Genomic DNA, 17,820 nt, shown 5'->3' with positions numbered 1-17,820 from the left:
CAACAGGAAAAGTCGGGGACTATATTTAATGAAAGGGAAATGGTTCAATGACCTCAAACCAAGACACTTCTTGTAAAATCTCTTTTTTGCTTACTCATATTTTCTTTCTTTGTTTAGTCACTTATGACAAGGTCCCAGGTGATTTACCCTTCCCATGACCTTATGTCTTTTCACTGAAGTGGTGACCTTAGATATTAATGCGGGTTTTGAGGTTGCCTTTTAAAGTGTTTGTTCTCATTTCAGCTGTTATTGATGAGCACTTGTTTTCTTAAAGGCCTCTTTTTTTACACGCAGGGTAGACGTTCTTGCTTCCCGTGAGCTGTGGATTCATTCTGCAGTGCACGAGGGGCTGGGGTGCTCCCTTGCGCTCCCACCTGCCCTCCCGCACAGCCTGAACTCTGCTTCACCTCTCTGAGCACCCAGCAACCCGTCCTGGGCCAGGCCAGGCCTCTGAGCTGCTGTCCCAAACAACAGCGTACAGCACCGATGATTGTTACTGGGTCAGGATAAACAGAGACTGCTGTTCTAAGACAGAAGTGTGAATTTCAGCTGAATTTATATTGCAAAGTGGTTTGGAAATATCTCTCTCTTGCATCAAATTTCTGTTGAGGTTCTAGGACTATATGCACGAAAAAGAAAAACAGAAAGAAAAGGGCTTGCGAAGCAATCCTACTCTGTGGAGTGAATGAATACTGAGGTTTCTACTGACTTCAGCAGGGTTTCAGCCTTTGCCATGTCAGCAAAAGTCACCATCTGTTGACAAACAAAACAGAGGAAGAAATCTTCCTTTCTGCTCTGTCTCAGTCTTTTCACACCTGCCTACCTCTCCTGAAGTGTTTGGCACTGCCTGCAGCCAGCAGCAGTTATGAAAAAAAGACATGGTCCCTAAGTGGGATCTCGTGTAGCAATTCCTGAATTTCTAAATGGTTTGTGAAAACCGATGTGCAAATTGTTCCTCTTTTCCAGGGAGCTCTGGGAACAGAGTCCTCTGTAGAAACTGGACTCTGAGTTGCTTGGTGAATTTGGTACTGAGTAGTAAGGACACCACTTTTTACTTTCAGTGCTGTAGGAAAATTTTATTTTTATTTTTGTGGGGTCACAAAGTGCATATTTTAATATCATGTTATGTATTCAATGTACTAGAAAACCCTTTGTCGTTTATAAGCCTCTGCATGTGAGGCCATCTTTTCCTCTGTCAGGGAGAAAGACAGGTTGCCTGCCATCACCTACTCTCCAGCAAAGTCAGCAGCCCACACTGTCAGTGTGAAAACATCTGTTAAATGGATTTATTGACTAGGTCTTAGGTGCGAGTTGTTGGGGTTTTTTTTTCCCGCACTGTTTATTACAGCCCTGACCTAATGAACTTAATTTGTTGACATGTTTCCCTCAGTGTCTTACTTGATCCTGTCTCACATTTCTTTCTACTGTGCTGTTTTCTTGGAAACAGGAGTTCCTGGCGCATCGGCGTGTCCACCAGTTGCAAATCTACCAGGCTCAGATGGCTACAGTTGGCATGGCAGGATTAGATAAACATCGGCCAGTGCCCAGGACCACGTCTTCCCCTGCTGATTCCACATTACCTCACCCAGCCGTGGACCAGCCCAGCCAGCATGTCTACACGACTGGTAGGATTCCCTAAAGACTGCTTTTAATAGGCAGGGTAAATGCATTTGTTCATGTAGGATCAACAGATTTAAATGCCTCGAATACCTGCTGCAGTAATGCATTCAGTTTAGCCTTACGGTTCTTTGGTTTTATGACGCTGTACTGGCATCAAGTCAACCAGTGCAGCTGATAAATCACAGGGTTAATATTCACACAGTCATAAATTATTATCATTGACTGGCTCTGGCAATTAAGCAACAGGTGCATTTTTGGTGTCTTTAAGTAATTTATAGCTTTTTGTTTCATTTCCCTATCCTCTGGTTCTTTTCTCCATATTATTGTTGTCTATTTTGTAAAGAGACCACCAATAAGTTGAAGAAAGACCACCAGTACGTAGGAAAGCTGCAATACAATCCTCAACGTCTTCATTTGACAAGTCAGTCTATGCTACAAGGTTGCTTGCCCTACAGAAAGAGCAAAGCTGTAGCCATGACTAGAAGGTGATGTTGGCTACAATTTTGGTGTCTTTCAACAGTTGCGTGAACCTACAGAAGCAAGTTTTATGGTCAGGCCCTGGGCAGTCCAGTCACTCAGGGAGCATCTCCTACTGGTATGGTCTGGGCTGACCAAAGCAGAGTGATTAGAATCCCAAAAAACTTCAGTGAAAGGAAGAAAAATGACCACAGAAAACCCATTTCTTAGCATGGGTAATCTAATCTTGCAAGAGGGTCCATCTTTTTAAAAGCCTGAATTTTAGTATAACGTTACAGCATGCTTAGAAGTGAAGTGTCACTTTGTACACAACAAGGGGGAAATGGATACTTGGAGGTACTGTATGTTCAGGTTTTTACCAGAACTACTAATTCCTTCACACTGGTTGACAGAACTTGCCATGCCCTGAAAGCTTACAGCTCCTCAGGCCATGACCATGGATTCGGGTAGGATGGAGTCCTTAATGGGCTTTCTATGTGACTGTGCAAGACAGCGTGCTTTCCCATCTTGCCAATTAGAATGTGAACTTGGAAAGCAAAGTTTTATTATTTTAAAGAAAAAAACCGCAAAAGAAAAAGAGATGTCCTTAAAGCACTGCAAGTAACTGGGTAAATGGATGCAAGATGACATTTGAAAATGAAAGACATAATTTGTTCTTCTGTAAATACACTGTCAACTTAGGAATTTCACTTTTTGGGTAACAAACATTGGGACTGTACAGAAAAAAACATGCTAATTCACTTTCTATGAGTTTCTGTAAAGAGACCAGCTGTGTATAGACAGGATTATTAAACCAGGCCACTGTTTTTCTAGTTGTGGTTCATAGAGTCCCCAAAACATTATAAAATCATTCTAAAAGATTCACAGAGCACACCAAAAGTGAGATCACTGTGTGTAGGCTTCGGTGTCCTGTTCAAAGTCTGCAGTTTCACTGGAAAAGATGAATGGAGTTGCAAATGTAAAGGCTGCTGTTTCAGTCCGATTGCTAAAGTTTACTGACACCTCCCTTTATAAATCCCCAGAAAGGGGACTGGGGTCAAGGCAGTTACACATATCTGGGGACTTGTGACATCAGTGGAACTGATTAAGAAATAAAATGTGAAGTTGAGATGGAAGAATAAGAGAAGGAATGGAATGATGCAGTACAAACACTGAACGGAGGTGGAAATGGGACGTACCAGGCATGAAGGGCTTGAGGTCTGACGCAAGGAAGCCTGACGGGTTCTGCAATGGAAATGCAGACAGTGCATATGCAGAGTCAGGGTATATTAAGGTCAGGCAGAAAGTTTAACTTTATCCTTTTAGTAAAGCGTTACTACATGAACAACAGCAGTGGAAAGAGAGTAAGAAAGAGAGAAGGAAAGAGAGAAAAAATGCATCTTATTCCAACAGAGATTCTTAATTCTTCACTGAACTCCTTTCTCCAAATCTGAAACATCTTTTTCTTGAATCCTTGTTTCTTCTTTTCTTGACCCAGAGCACACACCTCTGCAGTCACAATGAAGCCTTTCCTTTCTGCTTGAAGAAGTCCCTTTCCCTAATAAGTTTCCACGCTTGCAGGCTTACATGTATAACCTTTATCACTGCAGTTTCTGAGTACATTGAAAATAGTTCTGTTTCCTATATTATGAAGTTAACACCTTTGCAGTGACAATGAACTGAGACTTTGCAACATCCACAGTTCTAATACAGTTTCTGTGAATAACTAGATAAATATGTGTATTATTAACATATGGTGTGGTATAGTGCGGTATGGTGTGGTATGGTATAGGGTGGCTTTATTTGTGCATAGTATTTCCTGGGTCTGGATGGAGCCCTAGCATTTATTTATTGGTCAGTGAAAAGAAAGAAAGCCAGACCCAATTTTTATCTATACTTATACAGCCTTTCCAAAATATTTTGGGATGAAAGCCCTGAGCAACCTGGTCTGATCACAGTGCTGACCTGCTCTGTGCAGAGGGGTTGGACCAGAGACCTCTGGAGGTCCCTTCCAACATGAGCCACCCTGTGCTCGTATGATTTGCTCCCTTAAGAGAGCACAAGGTGCAACCAGCCATTGTCCACAGCAGTTGCAATGCTATCATTTTATAAAGCATGGAAGGAAGGAATGTGTGGGCAGAAAGGGAGAAAATTCTAGTACACCATGAAGTGAGATCCAATTCAGAACTTAGAAATTAATGTAAAAACACCTCCCTGTCTAGAATTATTTGTTACTGTTTTGTTTTTTTTTTTTTCCTAATTAAAGACAATATATACTTGAAAGAGAAAAAAGGTAGAAGGAAAATTCCTGTGGCAGAACATTACACAGGGATCAAAACGACCCTGTATTTTTGTGAGTCATGAGAGAAAATGCTCTTAGGCAAATATCTGAAGGGAATCAGAAGGGTGGTGGTTGTGAGAGATCTATGCAATATATATGCAGTATATGTCCAAGATAATGGTTAAAGATGGAAAAAAAATAGAAAATCTACTTGATGTTCATTTAGATGGTTTACAGAATATTTGACATCATTTAGTTCAAATTTTTCTCCTGAAAAATTTATGAGATATTCTTCCCTTGGGTTTTCTTATTGATATTGTTGTTTTCCAGGACATTTCAGCTTCATCAAAGCATACTGTTAGCCAAAAATTTTTAGGTCTCTTGCTCTTCCCTCTGTTTAAATTGTTATTAAAAGAAGCTGACCCAAATACAGTATTTTGGAAAAGAACGAGTGTTAGGCGGGACACCAGGAAGACCTTGTTTTTTCTGACTTAATGCAAGTTCAGTTTCTGTTGTCCTGTGTCCTCTATCATTATATGGTTCAGTGGTGCCACCATTCCAGTCTGTCATCAGGGCCACATTCTGACCTCAGTAATATTGGTGTAAATCCAGAATAAATCCACCAGTCTCAGTGGAGCTGCTCAGATTTACACAAGGAATCTGAGAGCAGAGTCTGGCTGTAGGCATTTGTTCTGGAGAGACAGAATAACCATCTTTTATTAATATTTCACAGCAGTCTGCAATTGAAAACAGTTGTTTCCCTCTCTCTCTTTTTTTGTGGGGGTGGGGAGATTATTGGCTGAATCCTGTTAGGGAAATCCTACGGGCTATTTTTAGCAGTAAGCTCTACTGCTGCATTGTGGTAGTGTACCAAGCACATGTGCTCTATGACCAGCAGCCACACATCTGAATCACTTGCACATCCTAAATCAATTTAGATGCTTGCAATAAATGAAAACATATACTTCAGTCTTTTCTTAAGTCAATTAATCCTGCTAGAAATAAATTTTACACTCAGTGGTGTGAATCCCTTACTATTTAAAATTTGGAGTGGATGTTGCTGCCATGCAATGCTGACCTGACCTGATTAAACTGATTTTTGAGTCGAACAAAATAATTCACATACAATGAAATTACATTTTTAGTTATATTCTATGCTGGGAAAAATACTAGTGGCTGAGAAAAGGCTGTTTGTGTCAACCAGAGGAGGCATCCCAAATACGCAACTTCAGCATTTCACTTCAAAACCACTGTTCAGTTGCAACCTTGACATAGGTCATCAAAAAGCATCATTTGACATAACATCTTGATTCTGTGTAATAATAAGACAGTAAAATATATATCTATTATTTATGTGAACTGCAGTTTGGACTACGCAAACCTAAGCCTGTAGGGAACATCAATAATTAGAATAAAACATTCATTGAAAGAGTGGCAGGCAGGTGATCCTTTCAACTTTCAGCTATTTTTGTTAACATTTAACAAGTTTTTCCATTCCAATCCATTGGATAAAACTGCCTACTCTGCCTAGGTGCTTCTGAAAGTCCTGATGCATGTATATTTAACATCTAAACACCTCTCTATTGGGCAGGGGGGCGGGAGGGAAAGTTTTCTTATCTAACGGTGTAATGACCACTGGCAAACTGTAGAGTCTGGGTATGCAATAGACTGTAGAAGTTAAAACTTTGGGTGTCAAGAAAGGGAAAGCAAGGTATGTGAGCATGCACTTATTTCTGTGCATATTTGCTATTTCAAATAACTTATAAGACCCGATGATAGAGCAGCAAAGCTTATAAACGGTGCAGTGCAAGTAACTGCAGAGAAAGGAAATTATTAACTGCTTTGACAATGCCAGCAAAGATTTTAAGCTGCATTAGTTTATTAGCTCCAGATTTTCGCTGGTTCTTTTTTTTTTTTCATTAAAAGAAAACAAACCAAGAAAGTAAACACAAGAATTTATTGCTAATGAACTATTTTGTTTGTTAGCTAATCATTTAGCATAAACTTAGTCATGCTGCACATAGGTATTATTGTTGCATTTTCCTTATGCTAAACATAATTGTTGTATTATCATTTTGGCTTAAATAGCAACATCCCAAAGGATCAGTTCTAAAGTGCATGAGCCAAGGAATATGGCAGCATAAATATTTCTTGAGCAGCATAATTTCTGGCTGGCTTCTAACTAGATTATCTCAGAACCTTAACTTTACATTGCCCACAATGTATACAGACTCTTATTCGGTGGATTTTTTTAAACATATTATTGAAGTTCAATATCCAGTCCAGAACTTCGTTGAATAAAGGTAGTATTGAGCATGTTGTTGAATCTGGACTTTAATTTTGTATTTTCTTCACTGGCTGACTTTTCAGTAGCAGGCTAACACAACTTTCCCAGAACTGTGTTGGCATCCCCAGTAGTGGTGGCACATAAGAAAGAGGTTTGGAATGCCAAGTTTTGCAGCTTGGAGAAATTGCTAAATTGAGTCCCTTTCAATTGTAAGGGGAAGAAAAATCCAAATGTTTCCCAAATGAAAATGGTTCACAGGGGTAAGGAAAATCTTCTTTGTTCTGGACATTTCTGAGGGAAATGCAAACAACAAGTAAATAAATAAAACAATTTTTCAGTGTTTCAGACTTGGTTTGAAAGCCTTGGAAATTGAGTTTAGCTCAAGCCTACTCGCTACAATTTTTCTTTTGCTCCCAACCCGCAGCTACAGAGCAATGTGATATTGATAGCTCTTCCGTATAAAGTTGTTCTGTCCATGGATAAATGAACATAGAAAATTCAAAAGTAACCTTGCATTGCAGTCTAATAACAGGATTTTGTCCTAACTGAGCAGTGGGTGGAACTTTCTGTTTTAATGAAAAAGGACTCTGGCTGCCACTGCTGCAGCTCTCTGAATTTTTCATCTGATATGCTTTGAGTTCTGGAATTAATACAGTATTAGTTAAGCAGTACGAATACAGAGTGGCATTGCCATTTCAAAATGTGTTTTAAAAGGTTTTTCTGCATGATTTTCCTTACACTGCTGTGAATATATTGCCTTTTCTTGTTATATATAGCTTGATTAACAGCCTTAACTGACCTTCCCCGCTACAGAAAGAGAAAATAAGTGATTCGGTAATAGGACTCATTTTTTTTCTGGCCATAAAATCTTTAACAAGACACCACTTGATTTCTTCTCTTCTTTACAGTTAATTGTGTTTATTAGTATAATTTCTTTACAATTCATTTTTACCTTATCAAGATCACAAGATGTACCTTTTAACTTAGAGTCTCCCAAAAATGGGGAATTTTCTTCTTGCTCTTACTGACAAATAAGATCCGGTTGTGCTATAGAGTATGCATGACATGGAAGAGTATAACTTGCATGCGTTTTACCTAGTGTTTCTTACTGTGCTGTCTTTGTGCTGCAGGTGTTGTGTATGACAGCCTGATGCTGAAGCACCAGTGTATGTGTGGCAACTACGCTAATCACCCTGAACACGCGGGAAGGATCCAAAGCATCTGGTCAAGGCTGCAAGAAACTGGGTTGCTAAACAAGTGCGAGGTAATAAAAAATAAAGACCAGATACTGGGTTTGTTAAAGTAAATGGCAAATTGATTAAATCCTAAATATTTTTTTTACTTCTGTAATAAGAGCATAATTTGTTTCAGGAATTATTTGGATTTAACTGATGATATTAAAATAATGCGCCTTAGGAAAGCACACTTCCCAATCAGAAAACAAAGCATTTACAGAGTGAAAGTCATTTATCCACTTGTATCAGAATATAAAATCCAGGCATGACCGTGTTCCTCACCTTGATTTTGGAAGGTAGACAAGCAGTAGTCAAACAGCAAGTGCAGTCCTTTCAATATCACAATTCTTAACTTTTTCAAGCAGCTAAAGATTTTACTTCTTTAGTAGCGTAGAACACTTTTTCTTTTTTTTTTAATGTAGTTTGTATCACTCCATAAGCACGTTGTATCTTGTCTTATTTCAGACTCTAAAGTCTGCTTTCATAGCATTTTCATTTGCCTGGAGTACAATGAGTACCAAGTCAAAACTCGAGACTTTCAAACGCAATCTTCGAGACAATATCAGAGCAAATGTGGAACTTCCTTCTGCTTTGATTTCCCTCACAAAATTGCACGTTAAGACATCATGCTTAAAACAAATATGGGCTCTAAGGTTCATAAATGATGTGGGTTACTGAAAAACAGCCTTTTCCTACCATTCACTGCTTCCCATGAGTTATGCAGCACTGTCAACTTCTGCAGAAACCTGTGGCAACTGAGGGTGCTTACTGCATTGCAGCGCGAGTTAACAAAGTTCAGCACAAATTTGCCTATGTTTTGCAGGATCCCAAAATTGCCAGGGATCTTATGCTCTGTTTTCTTTAATTACTTTTCTTCATATACTTAGGTTTTTACAAACCCAAAGGAACTGGTGCAATAGGTTCCTTTGATTAGCTATTGGTGACTGTCCACAAAGATGTTCTGCAGGTAGCCTAGCGTGCAGGCCAGTGAGATGTTGCAAGCACTATAAATGGATTTGTTGTATACACTCATCTAACTAGATGGCAGCACTCTAACAGGCTAATTCGGGTTTTTTTAGCTTGGATAATTTTTTCAATTTTTGAGAAGACTTTCTTTCAGCAAGGCCCTTAATGCCACATATCACATGAGTGGCTTCACTGGTGGGATCACATTCTTAAGGAGTAAGTTAAACACACAACTGCTTTACTAAAATAAGGCCTAGTTACCTTCTTGACTCAGGACCCGTATTATAAAGAAAAGACAAAAAAGAGAGAAAAAAGTAAACTGCAATGTGCTATGTATTGCTTTCTACAGTAATAAACAGATATTGCCAAACAGTAAATTGTGTGGATCTGTAAAAGGTGTAAATAGGAAAAGTGGTATAGGTTAGTCTAAGGCGCATGCAGTCCAATAGTTTCCTGGAAGATTTAAAGTTTCCTCTTACAATTTTGCAATTTCAAAACCTGAAATGTAGCCTATTGAGTCTTGCAAAATCCAGTGAGTGGGCTGAGAGGAAATAAGTCACTTCATGTTGAATTGGCATTCAGATAATTTTGACCCCCATTGTGTGCTTTGAAATGAGGCTGGAATGTGAAATGAGCTGTCAAAATATAAACTCTGATGATAAAACTTTGAGGAACCTCAGTGTCAACCTGGTGGGTAGATCTGGTGTTTATCTTGATCCTCTTCTGTAGCTAAAAACAGGATTATATTTGATGATGTACTCTCTTTTGCTTCACTGAAGTCTCTGGCACTTGCTTGATATCAAACACGTCCTTAAATCTGCTCACTTTTCAAAATAAGGGAGCCTGTGGTGATTCACTTAATTGGTGCTCTGATTGTTTAGAAAAGTTATTCAGCTGGATATATAACTCGTTTCACTAAAGGAGCGGTTATTGCATTATTCAAGAAATAATAGGCCACCATTAAGCTGCATTCAGGAATATACCACACTGAGGATGCGGAGTCAAAGCACCATGGGCAACTGTGCTGTCTCATTTACTGAATTCTGAAAGCCCCCTCATGGACATTAGTATTTCTCAACATAATTCCCACAGTTTCTGTCAGAAGGAGTCAGGAGATTGCTGATCAGGTTTTGCCATGTGCATGGCCTCATGCATCAAGTCTGAAGGGCAGCTTAGGAACAGCAACCTGCAGCAGCCACTTAGGAAACCCAGTAACTGCAGTAACTGTGAACCTTCTTTTTTTCTCTTTTACTGAACAACAGTTCCACAAGAGGGCTGCTGTCCCACTCTTTGTCTGATGAGGACTTTCAAGATCAAAGCTAGTTCAGTCAGAGGTAGCTCAGATCTTGTTGCCTTGCAATGTGTGTATCCTTAGCCACAGGTTTGTGCCAGGGGGCCCTCCCTATTTTATTAATCTAACAAGAAACCCTTATGAAAATGAACAATCATATCTATAAGATCTTTGTTATCTACAGCAGGGAGCAAAACGTGGTTCCTAAATCATGTGATGTGGATTAACCCCTCTCACTCAGCTCAGGTCTGTGGTCCTGGAGAGACAACTGGCCAAGTGCACAGAGAACCGTCATCTCTAACTGGCCATGGGATGATGGAAGCCATACATACTGGACGGACACCACGCTTGCTGCAGTTAATAGATTAATGTCGGTAGATTGATCTAGACTTAATCTATTACCTATGTGTATTGCTCATATTGCCCCCATATATAGCATTTTTAAAATATAAGTGGTAAAAATCATAACAAGGTTTGACTGGGGTACTCAAAGCCGTGTCTTCACCACAAAATAAAATGTGTGCCTGGGACTGTTCTCCACCGCTGTGGCCAACTGGCATGGAAAGGCCCATGTTCATACTACCAGGAATGCTCCCTGGCCTATGCCAGTGACCAAACCATGTCTGGGAGCTGTTTGGGAGAGTGCTAGTTGCTGCTTAGCCAAAACGGTGTGAAGCACCACTTTAGCAATTTAATAGTACAGATGATTGTGTTCCTCTGCCTGGGAATGTTTCCTGGCACTGTGTAATTTACTGCTGCAGGCACAGCCAAAAGGACTTGCTTCTCCAGACTGTATTTTCTCTTTCTAGCCATACATATTTGAGCTCTAGAGTTATTCAAACAACAGTTTAGAGGATTTTTGTTAAATTGAAAAACTCATTAGAGATTTTGGAAATTTTTTTTTAATCATCACTCTTCCACATAGATAGATTAGTTCCCCCATTGGCTTCCCCAAGAGAAAGGAGAAACACATTCAGACCATGGCCAGCCCTGGAGAGCTGGATTTGAGAGATCAGTCCCTGACTGAGTCCAGGACAAGAGAGTGGAGTCATTTCCCCCTGTAGTGGTCTTTTTTATAGTCCTGGTATATATGTTTTGGAAAAATAAAATTCAGAGACAATATTTTTGCATTAGTTTAGAAGTTTTGTGTATGTTTACTGAAGTACTTATTCTGCGTTTGTTAAACGCTGACAGACATAGAGCAGACTGTTAACAAATACAGCACCAGAACAAGGCAGCTAAAAGATGCAAAGATTGGCATAAAAACTTCTATTATCTTTTTTTGCAATTTTCTCTTGGTAAAGAGCAATGCATAGCTGCCCTACCTTTGGGACAAAAAAGGACTGAGTTATGTTTTGGTAGTGGTGTCTGCTTTCTACTTGTTCTAGGGAGAGGAAGTATTTACATAACTCCTTTGGGGCCATAATTTATGCACACATGACTGACATTAGGCCAGATGGATCAGCAGAGTTTTAGAAAGGAAAAGAAGAATGTAGACACGGTCCCACTTTGTGCCCCCACCTCTACTTCCTGTAGGGACTGTGGTCCAGCAACATTTTTCTTTTCAGCCTGGAATTTGTTCTAAATTCTCATAGTTTTCTGGATTAGGGAAACATCTTACACCTCCTGCTGTCCACATCTCATGGACCAAAGGGGAGAGAAGGAAAGAATTTAAAGATTTAAAACCCTTTGAGTCTGCCAGATCACATAGACTGAAATATATGAAAAAATTCCACCCCCTGAACCTCAGTTTACCACTAAAGAAGAAATAATACAGGAAAAGTTAGTCTTTAAGAGCAAAAGTCTTGGTAGTGTTGAACATATTCAGGTTAGGCACCAGAAGACCAAAACACATGAAGAGAGTAAATGTGGGGGCGTGCGTGTTAGAGAGATGCTTGCAATTCCCACGTAATGGAGGGAGAGCAAGGGATGTGGGTGTACTGACTGGCAAAAGATCCATGTTATCTGTGTGTATTTTTAAAAAACAAGAGAGAATCTAACAACTATGAGAAATCCCAGAAAAAGCAGGAAAAACTCCAAAGACCTTGTTTACAAACCGGATAGCCTAAGGGAATTTCAGAGACACTGTCTCCACACTGCAGTGTGGCTGCAGTAAAGGCAACGGACACCTTACACTGAGGGAGTGAGAAGTATTCCTGAAGCTATGCTAACAATTCCTGTTAGTTTAGCAGAGAGAAACAGGCAGTGTTACCTTTTTCTTTTTGAATCTCTGTGCAAGAGTTCAGTCTGCTGAAAGTACAACCAAAATCTTCAGGTTAACAGAGGTTATCTGCGTGAAACTTTAACGGGCTATTTTAAACAGAAGACCAGACTAGACAGTCTCTGACCTTAAATTCTGTGAAAGGTGAAAGCATTTTCCTGTTGTGGGGACTATAACTTTCTAGTTCTAGACTGATTTTTTTGAAGCACTCAGTGCACTCAGGTGCAGTATTTTGCTCTCTTGAGATGTATAAATGTCTCTGTTGATGATGGAACTGCATATGTTGGAGGAGAAAGACAACACACAAATTGTCATGCACATTAGAAAAGGATGACTTGCCTTCTACTAAAGATGTAGTAGATGGATTGATGTATTCAAATCTCCCTGAATGAAACAAACGCTGTTCATAAGTTCTCCTATGCTATTTCTCCTTTTTTGTTGGCTTTATGCCAGTTTTCTGCTTTCTACTACATTTTAGGCTTCTGATACTCCCATGGCCAATGAAAATTAAGACAGACACTTTAAAATAAAAAAGATGTGGATAAAAGTGTATGTGTAAAGTTATACAAATACATATGTTATGTTGCCTGATAAGTTATACCAGTGAGAGCCAGAAACTATCACTTTGCATAACTGAAGTTACATGATTCCAGATTCTGGCAACAGACTTGTGCAATGTGCTTTTGTAGATCTGCTGAATCCTGACATCATTGTGTAAGAAGAACTGTTCTTAGCAATTATTACCGGGAATTTTTAATACAAATTATTTTTCCTCTGTGTAGAGCTTTAGATAGTTGGAATTTTAATGTTATTGAAAATGGTTTGACAGGCAGAGATAGAATCGTAGAATCATAGAGTTGTTGAGGTTGGAAAAGACCTTTAAGATCATCAAATCCAACCATTAACCTAACCCTGGCATCCCACCACTAAACCACGTCCCTGAGCACCTCCTCTACCCATTTTTTAAATACCTCCAGGGATGGGGACTCAACCACTTCCCTGGGCAGCCCATTTCAGTGCTTGACAACCCTTCCAGTCAAAAAATTTTTCCTAATGTCCAACCTAAACCTCCCCTGGTGCAACTTGAGGCCATTTCCCTGCAAGGGTGGGATGAAAGGAACAGTAAATGAGGAGATGGGAATGTAGAAACAGCACGGACATGTGCACTGTTTAGCCTTCCTTTTCCTCCTACCACTTACTGTGTAAATGTGCTTGCCGATGCTCAAGGTGAGAGCTGGAGAAGCCGTGGAGGAAGAGCAGCTCTGTCTGTGCCTGCCCTGGCAGCTCAGCTGTTGGCTGTGCCCCAAGGACCTCGCTGCTGGGAGCAGCCTGGAGTGGGGCGTCCTGGTCGGTGCTACTTGATTTTTGCATCAAGCCTGTTTCTGCACAACCTGTTTCTGCCCTAAGCAATCTGGGAGGCCACTTGCAGACTCTACTCTGTTACTGCAAATCACTATATTCCATAGGATATCACAGAGCTCCTTGTTGTAAGAAAAACGTCTAGCTGTGGGTCTTTTTATAGTTAAAGTGATATGGCATTTAACAGCACTTTAGAAAGAGCCAGACAATTAACTCTCTTAAACATCTCTTAAAGAGTTTTTGTATAACTTGAGGAAAACATATGACCAGAGAGTATTTTACTCAAGGTTCTTTGATGTGACCTTCATAAAATACCTCTTTACTTTTCTTCACCATTTATTTTAGCTGTCCTAAAAGCCAGCCTCCCTTCCCAGTTTTGCTGTGGAGAATTGGGTATACAGATTTTAAAGCAGCTCATTAGAAACATAGACCTTAATGAGAATGGATGAACGAACAAATGTTACCAGTCACTCACTTGTGAAGAAAAACATTTTATCTGACCCAGAAGAACCATTATAGAGTTTACTGACTCCGTGAAGTAACATAATGTGCTGATTTTGATTGTGCAACTGTGTGTTAAAAGGATGTGAGTGCACTGCTACAAATTCTCATGTGAGACTGGGAGAGGCTTGAAAAAATTAGAGATGAAAAAGGGTTTAATAAGTCTTTTAGTTCTTGGATCATTCCCTAAAATATTTTTTCCACTGCTGTGTCCAGTCACATTTTAAACATTGCAAGAATTAGGGCTTCCACCATTTCCCTGAGGGGGACCTCGTTCCACAGACATCTAGATCGAACTCATAGGACATTTTTCCTGATTATTCAGAAAAAACTGCCACTGCTTAACTCAATATAAATTGTGCACAGTTCGTCCGACTCCCCTAGGCAGTTCCTTTCTTCTGCAGTGCACATTCTCTTTAATATTTATAGTATTGCTTTCTTCTCCTAGCGAAGAGGCTGGTGCCTTCTGATGTGCATGAGTAGATGTTGGATATAATAAGAATTACAACTTAACCTCTAAGAAAACTAGAAATGAGTGGTATTTCTGTAACAGGTTAATCAGTCTATTAAATATAAGGTGGTCTATTTAGATAACTTCTGTACCTGTTCACCTATAGATCTTGACAGTCGGATGGATCCACAGCCTAAGTTGTGAGAGGTTTTACCCCAGGTGTTCATGAGGACCATCTCTGCAAATAGAGTCCAAGACCTTAAAAATAGGCTGCTTTCTCTCTACTTTATCCAATATCAACAGGAAATATGATCTTGGGGTGAGAACTTTGTTGACAGTGCTGTTTATTATGCCCAAACCTGAACAAAATCTGCTTCATGTTGCTGTGTCTGCGAAGGCTCTGAAGCACTATCACAAGCAGAGAAGTAAATATTTTTATGACAAGCTGTAATGCCAAATACATAGAAGGAACAGACCTGCTGAATAAGAAAGTGTTGGTTTTAATCTTTTCTTCCTTCTTTCTTATCTTCCTTCCTTCCTAAACTTATTAAATTTCAGTGGATTTTTAGAAAGACATCCCAGGTTTTTTAACACCGATTTAAGTGGGGAGAGTACAGGCTGGAGAAACAGTTAAAGAGACAAACTCCACTTACAAAAACGTAAAGAAGCAAGTGAGCCAGCATACGTAACAGCAAAAATGATCCTGGGATATCGAGCATACATTAAAAAAATTAAAAGATATAGAAAAATTTTATTAAAGCATTTAAGCTTTAATTTTCTTCTTCACCCTGGCTCTCCTCACTGTAATCATGTTCTTCCTAGCAGCGTAAATCACAAGTACTAGTAGTAATGCAAAAATCATTAATCCTCACTCAGAATACATCTGCAGCTCACAGGTGTGAATAAGTTTTTGCTCTTTAAACAGGAATTTTTCTAGCCAGCTTTCTTACTTAAGAAATATTTCACCTTTTGATTTGTATCTCTTAATATAATTTAGAAAAGAGGCAGAATCTTTTTCTTGTCTGTGAAACCCTGTATTAAGTTGACTCTGCTAAGACTTAAGTGAAGCATTTGTGATAAACCACACACGCATTTGTTTTTCATATAGCATTACTTTAATAAACAAATCAGTGTCACATTCCTGCATGACGCAATTTCAACCCATTATTAATCATACTAAATGTTATTTCGGACCTTTACTATTTTTTTTTTTCTCCCTAAATATTGTCAGTGGAATATTGTAGGCCTCTGCTGTTTTCTTTCAGCGAATTCGAGGTCGAAAAGCCAGTCTGGAGGAAATACAGCTGGTTCACTCTGAACATCATTCACTGCTGTATGGCACCAGCCCCCTGAACAGACAGAAGCTGGACCCCAGGAAACTCCTAGGTCTGTACAGGCCTCTATTCTACTGAGAACAGCACATTCCAGCACTGTCATTAGTCATAGCTGGTGTCAGTTTAAAATACTTGGCAAGCAGTGTGACAAAAATTCACTTTTTCCAAATGCATTGCTATGTGGAAGGAGAATGTTACAATGGAAGCCAAATACAGATTAGCAAAATGCACAGGCTGGAAAGCAGCAATAGGAGTTTCTCCTCATTTGCTTCAAAAATCATCGAAGTGTTAACCCTTTACTGTAATTTGTTCTCCTTCGGAGGTCAATGGCAATTTTGAACACTGTTGGTCTTCTATCTCCTTGTGTTCCTTGATTTGAAAACAGGAGTTTAAGATACACTTGCTTGTCAGAATTGCTTGTCTGCTGTTCTCATTTGCTTTATTTCAATTATTTCAGCCACGCTGAGTGCAGATACCGTGCCTAAGTCTTGCTAATAAGTGAACTTTATTTTAATGCCTTCCCATGATGAGGGATATGATATCTTTCTGAATAACAGTGGGGGAAACCACATTAAAATATTAAATGGATCTATGGATGTACAGAATAGCAGAAAACTGATGGGATTTTCACATCAAATATCTTCATGCACAGTCGGTGCTCAGTGTATGCTTTTTATAATAGAAAGTAGGGTTAAATTGAGCTCTGCCATGAGTGTAGCATGAAGCAGATCTACTTGTCAGACCTGCTACAGAGAATGTGGAAGGAAACACAAAAAAGCAGTGCATTTTGGAAATAATCTGTGAGTGAAATCCTACCCTTCATGTCTGAGCACACTGGATACAACACTGTAATTCTCAGCTATTTTTATAACACTTATTCTAAGATGTGGAGCTTTTCTGAAATGTAATGAAACCCAACCCAAACAAAAACAATATTAGCCATCAAAAGAAATTGCTGCCACAGTTCTAGTAATACATAGCAATTATTTTGCTTTGGAAACTAATGCTAAGAGTTTCTTCTGCCAGGCAGACTGTTGCTTCAGTGAGTCATAAGAGTAGATAAGAAAGATGTCTTGATCACAATGTTATCTAAGTTTATACATCTTCTTAGCCAAGGCAACATCAAAACAAAAATACTTGCAGTACGATAGATACTCAAGAGCTTGAATTTCCAAGTAGGAAATCTCCCTCTAAAAAAAAAAAGTGCTTCCAAGAAAAAGCTCTAAATTCCTGCAAACTTAAAATTTGGAAACATTTTGATTTGAGTTCATCAGCATCATCAAAATGTTCCATTTTGATAGAATCAAGCATTTCATTCAAATTTTGTTGGTTTTGGTTAATTTCATTTTGATTTTCATCTTATTTAATATAACATACATTGATACAAAATATTGTTCCCATTTTGGATCTCAGTGGTTGACCGCCATATGGGATGCAGTGTGTAGTTGCAGCTACGAGGTGAAAAAAGGAATGGATCCAGGTTTTCTCGCTGTGTTTCTGCCTATGCATAGAGAATGCAGAAAGCTTTGTTTACCCAATCTCAGAAAACCATTTTTTTCCCCATAGTTCTTTACTTGACACTTTGCCTTTTTTGCTTGATGCTTACTCTAAAACATTTGCTTTTTGCTTGATGCTTACTTTAAAACATTTGCTCTCTGAGTTTATATCAAGATCACACTCCTAACCTATATTCTGACTGCATCCTTGGCTTAGTGCCCTTTTCTGTCTCTGTTTCTAAGATGTTTTCTTGCTGCATCTCACATGGCCTTTTACGCAGACAACAATGAAACACCCTTCCCACATGGTTTTGCCTGTGCC

The 17,820-nt window shown here is 39.2% G+C and overlaps 1 protein-coding gene across 1 annotated transcript in view; it reads left to right on the top strand.

The window, feature by feature from the left end:
* Positions 1 to 17,820, top strand: part of HDAC9 (histone deacetylase 9) — a 281,178-nt gene that overhangs the window by 135,283 nt on the left and 128,075 nt on the right. Inside the window, exons 12-14 of the mRNA XM_035894070.1 lie at positions 1,448 to 1,625; positions 7,775 to 7,908; positions 15,934 to 16,054. Of these exons, the coding sequence (XP_035749963.1) occupies positions 1,448 to 1,625; positions 7,775 to 7,908; positions 15,934 to 16,054 (433 nt within the window). The remainder of the gene's footprint in view (positions 1 to 1,447; positions 1,626 to 7,774; positions 7,909 to 15,933; positions 16,055 to 17,820) is intronic.

Source organism: Egretta garzetta, unplaced genomic scaffold (assembly GCF_000687185.1).
Source record: "Egretta garzetta isolate BGI_Z169 unplaced genomic scaffold, ASM68718v1 scaffold94, whole genome shotgun sequence".
Classification (NCBI taxonomy): domain Eukaryota; kingdom Metazoa; phylum Chordata; class Aves; order Pelecaniformes; family Ardeidae; genus Egretta; species Egretta garzetta.
The sequence above is the reverse complement of the archived record's forward strand: the minus strand, read 5'-3'. Positions and strand labels throughout refer to the sequence as shown.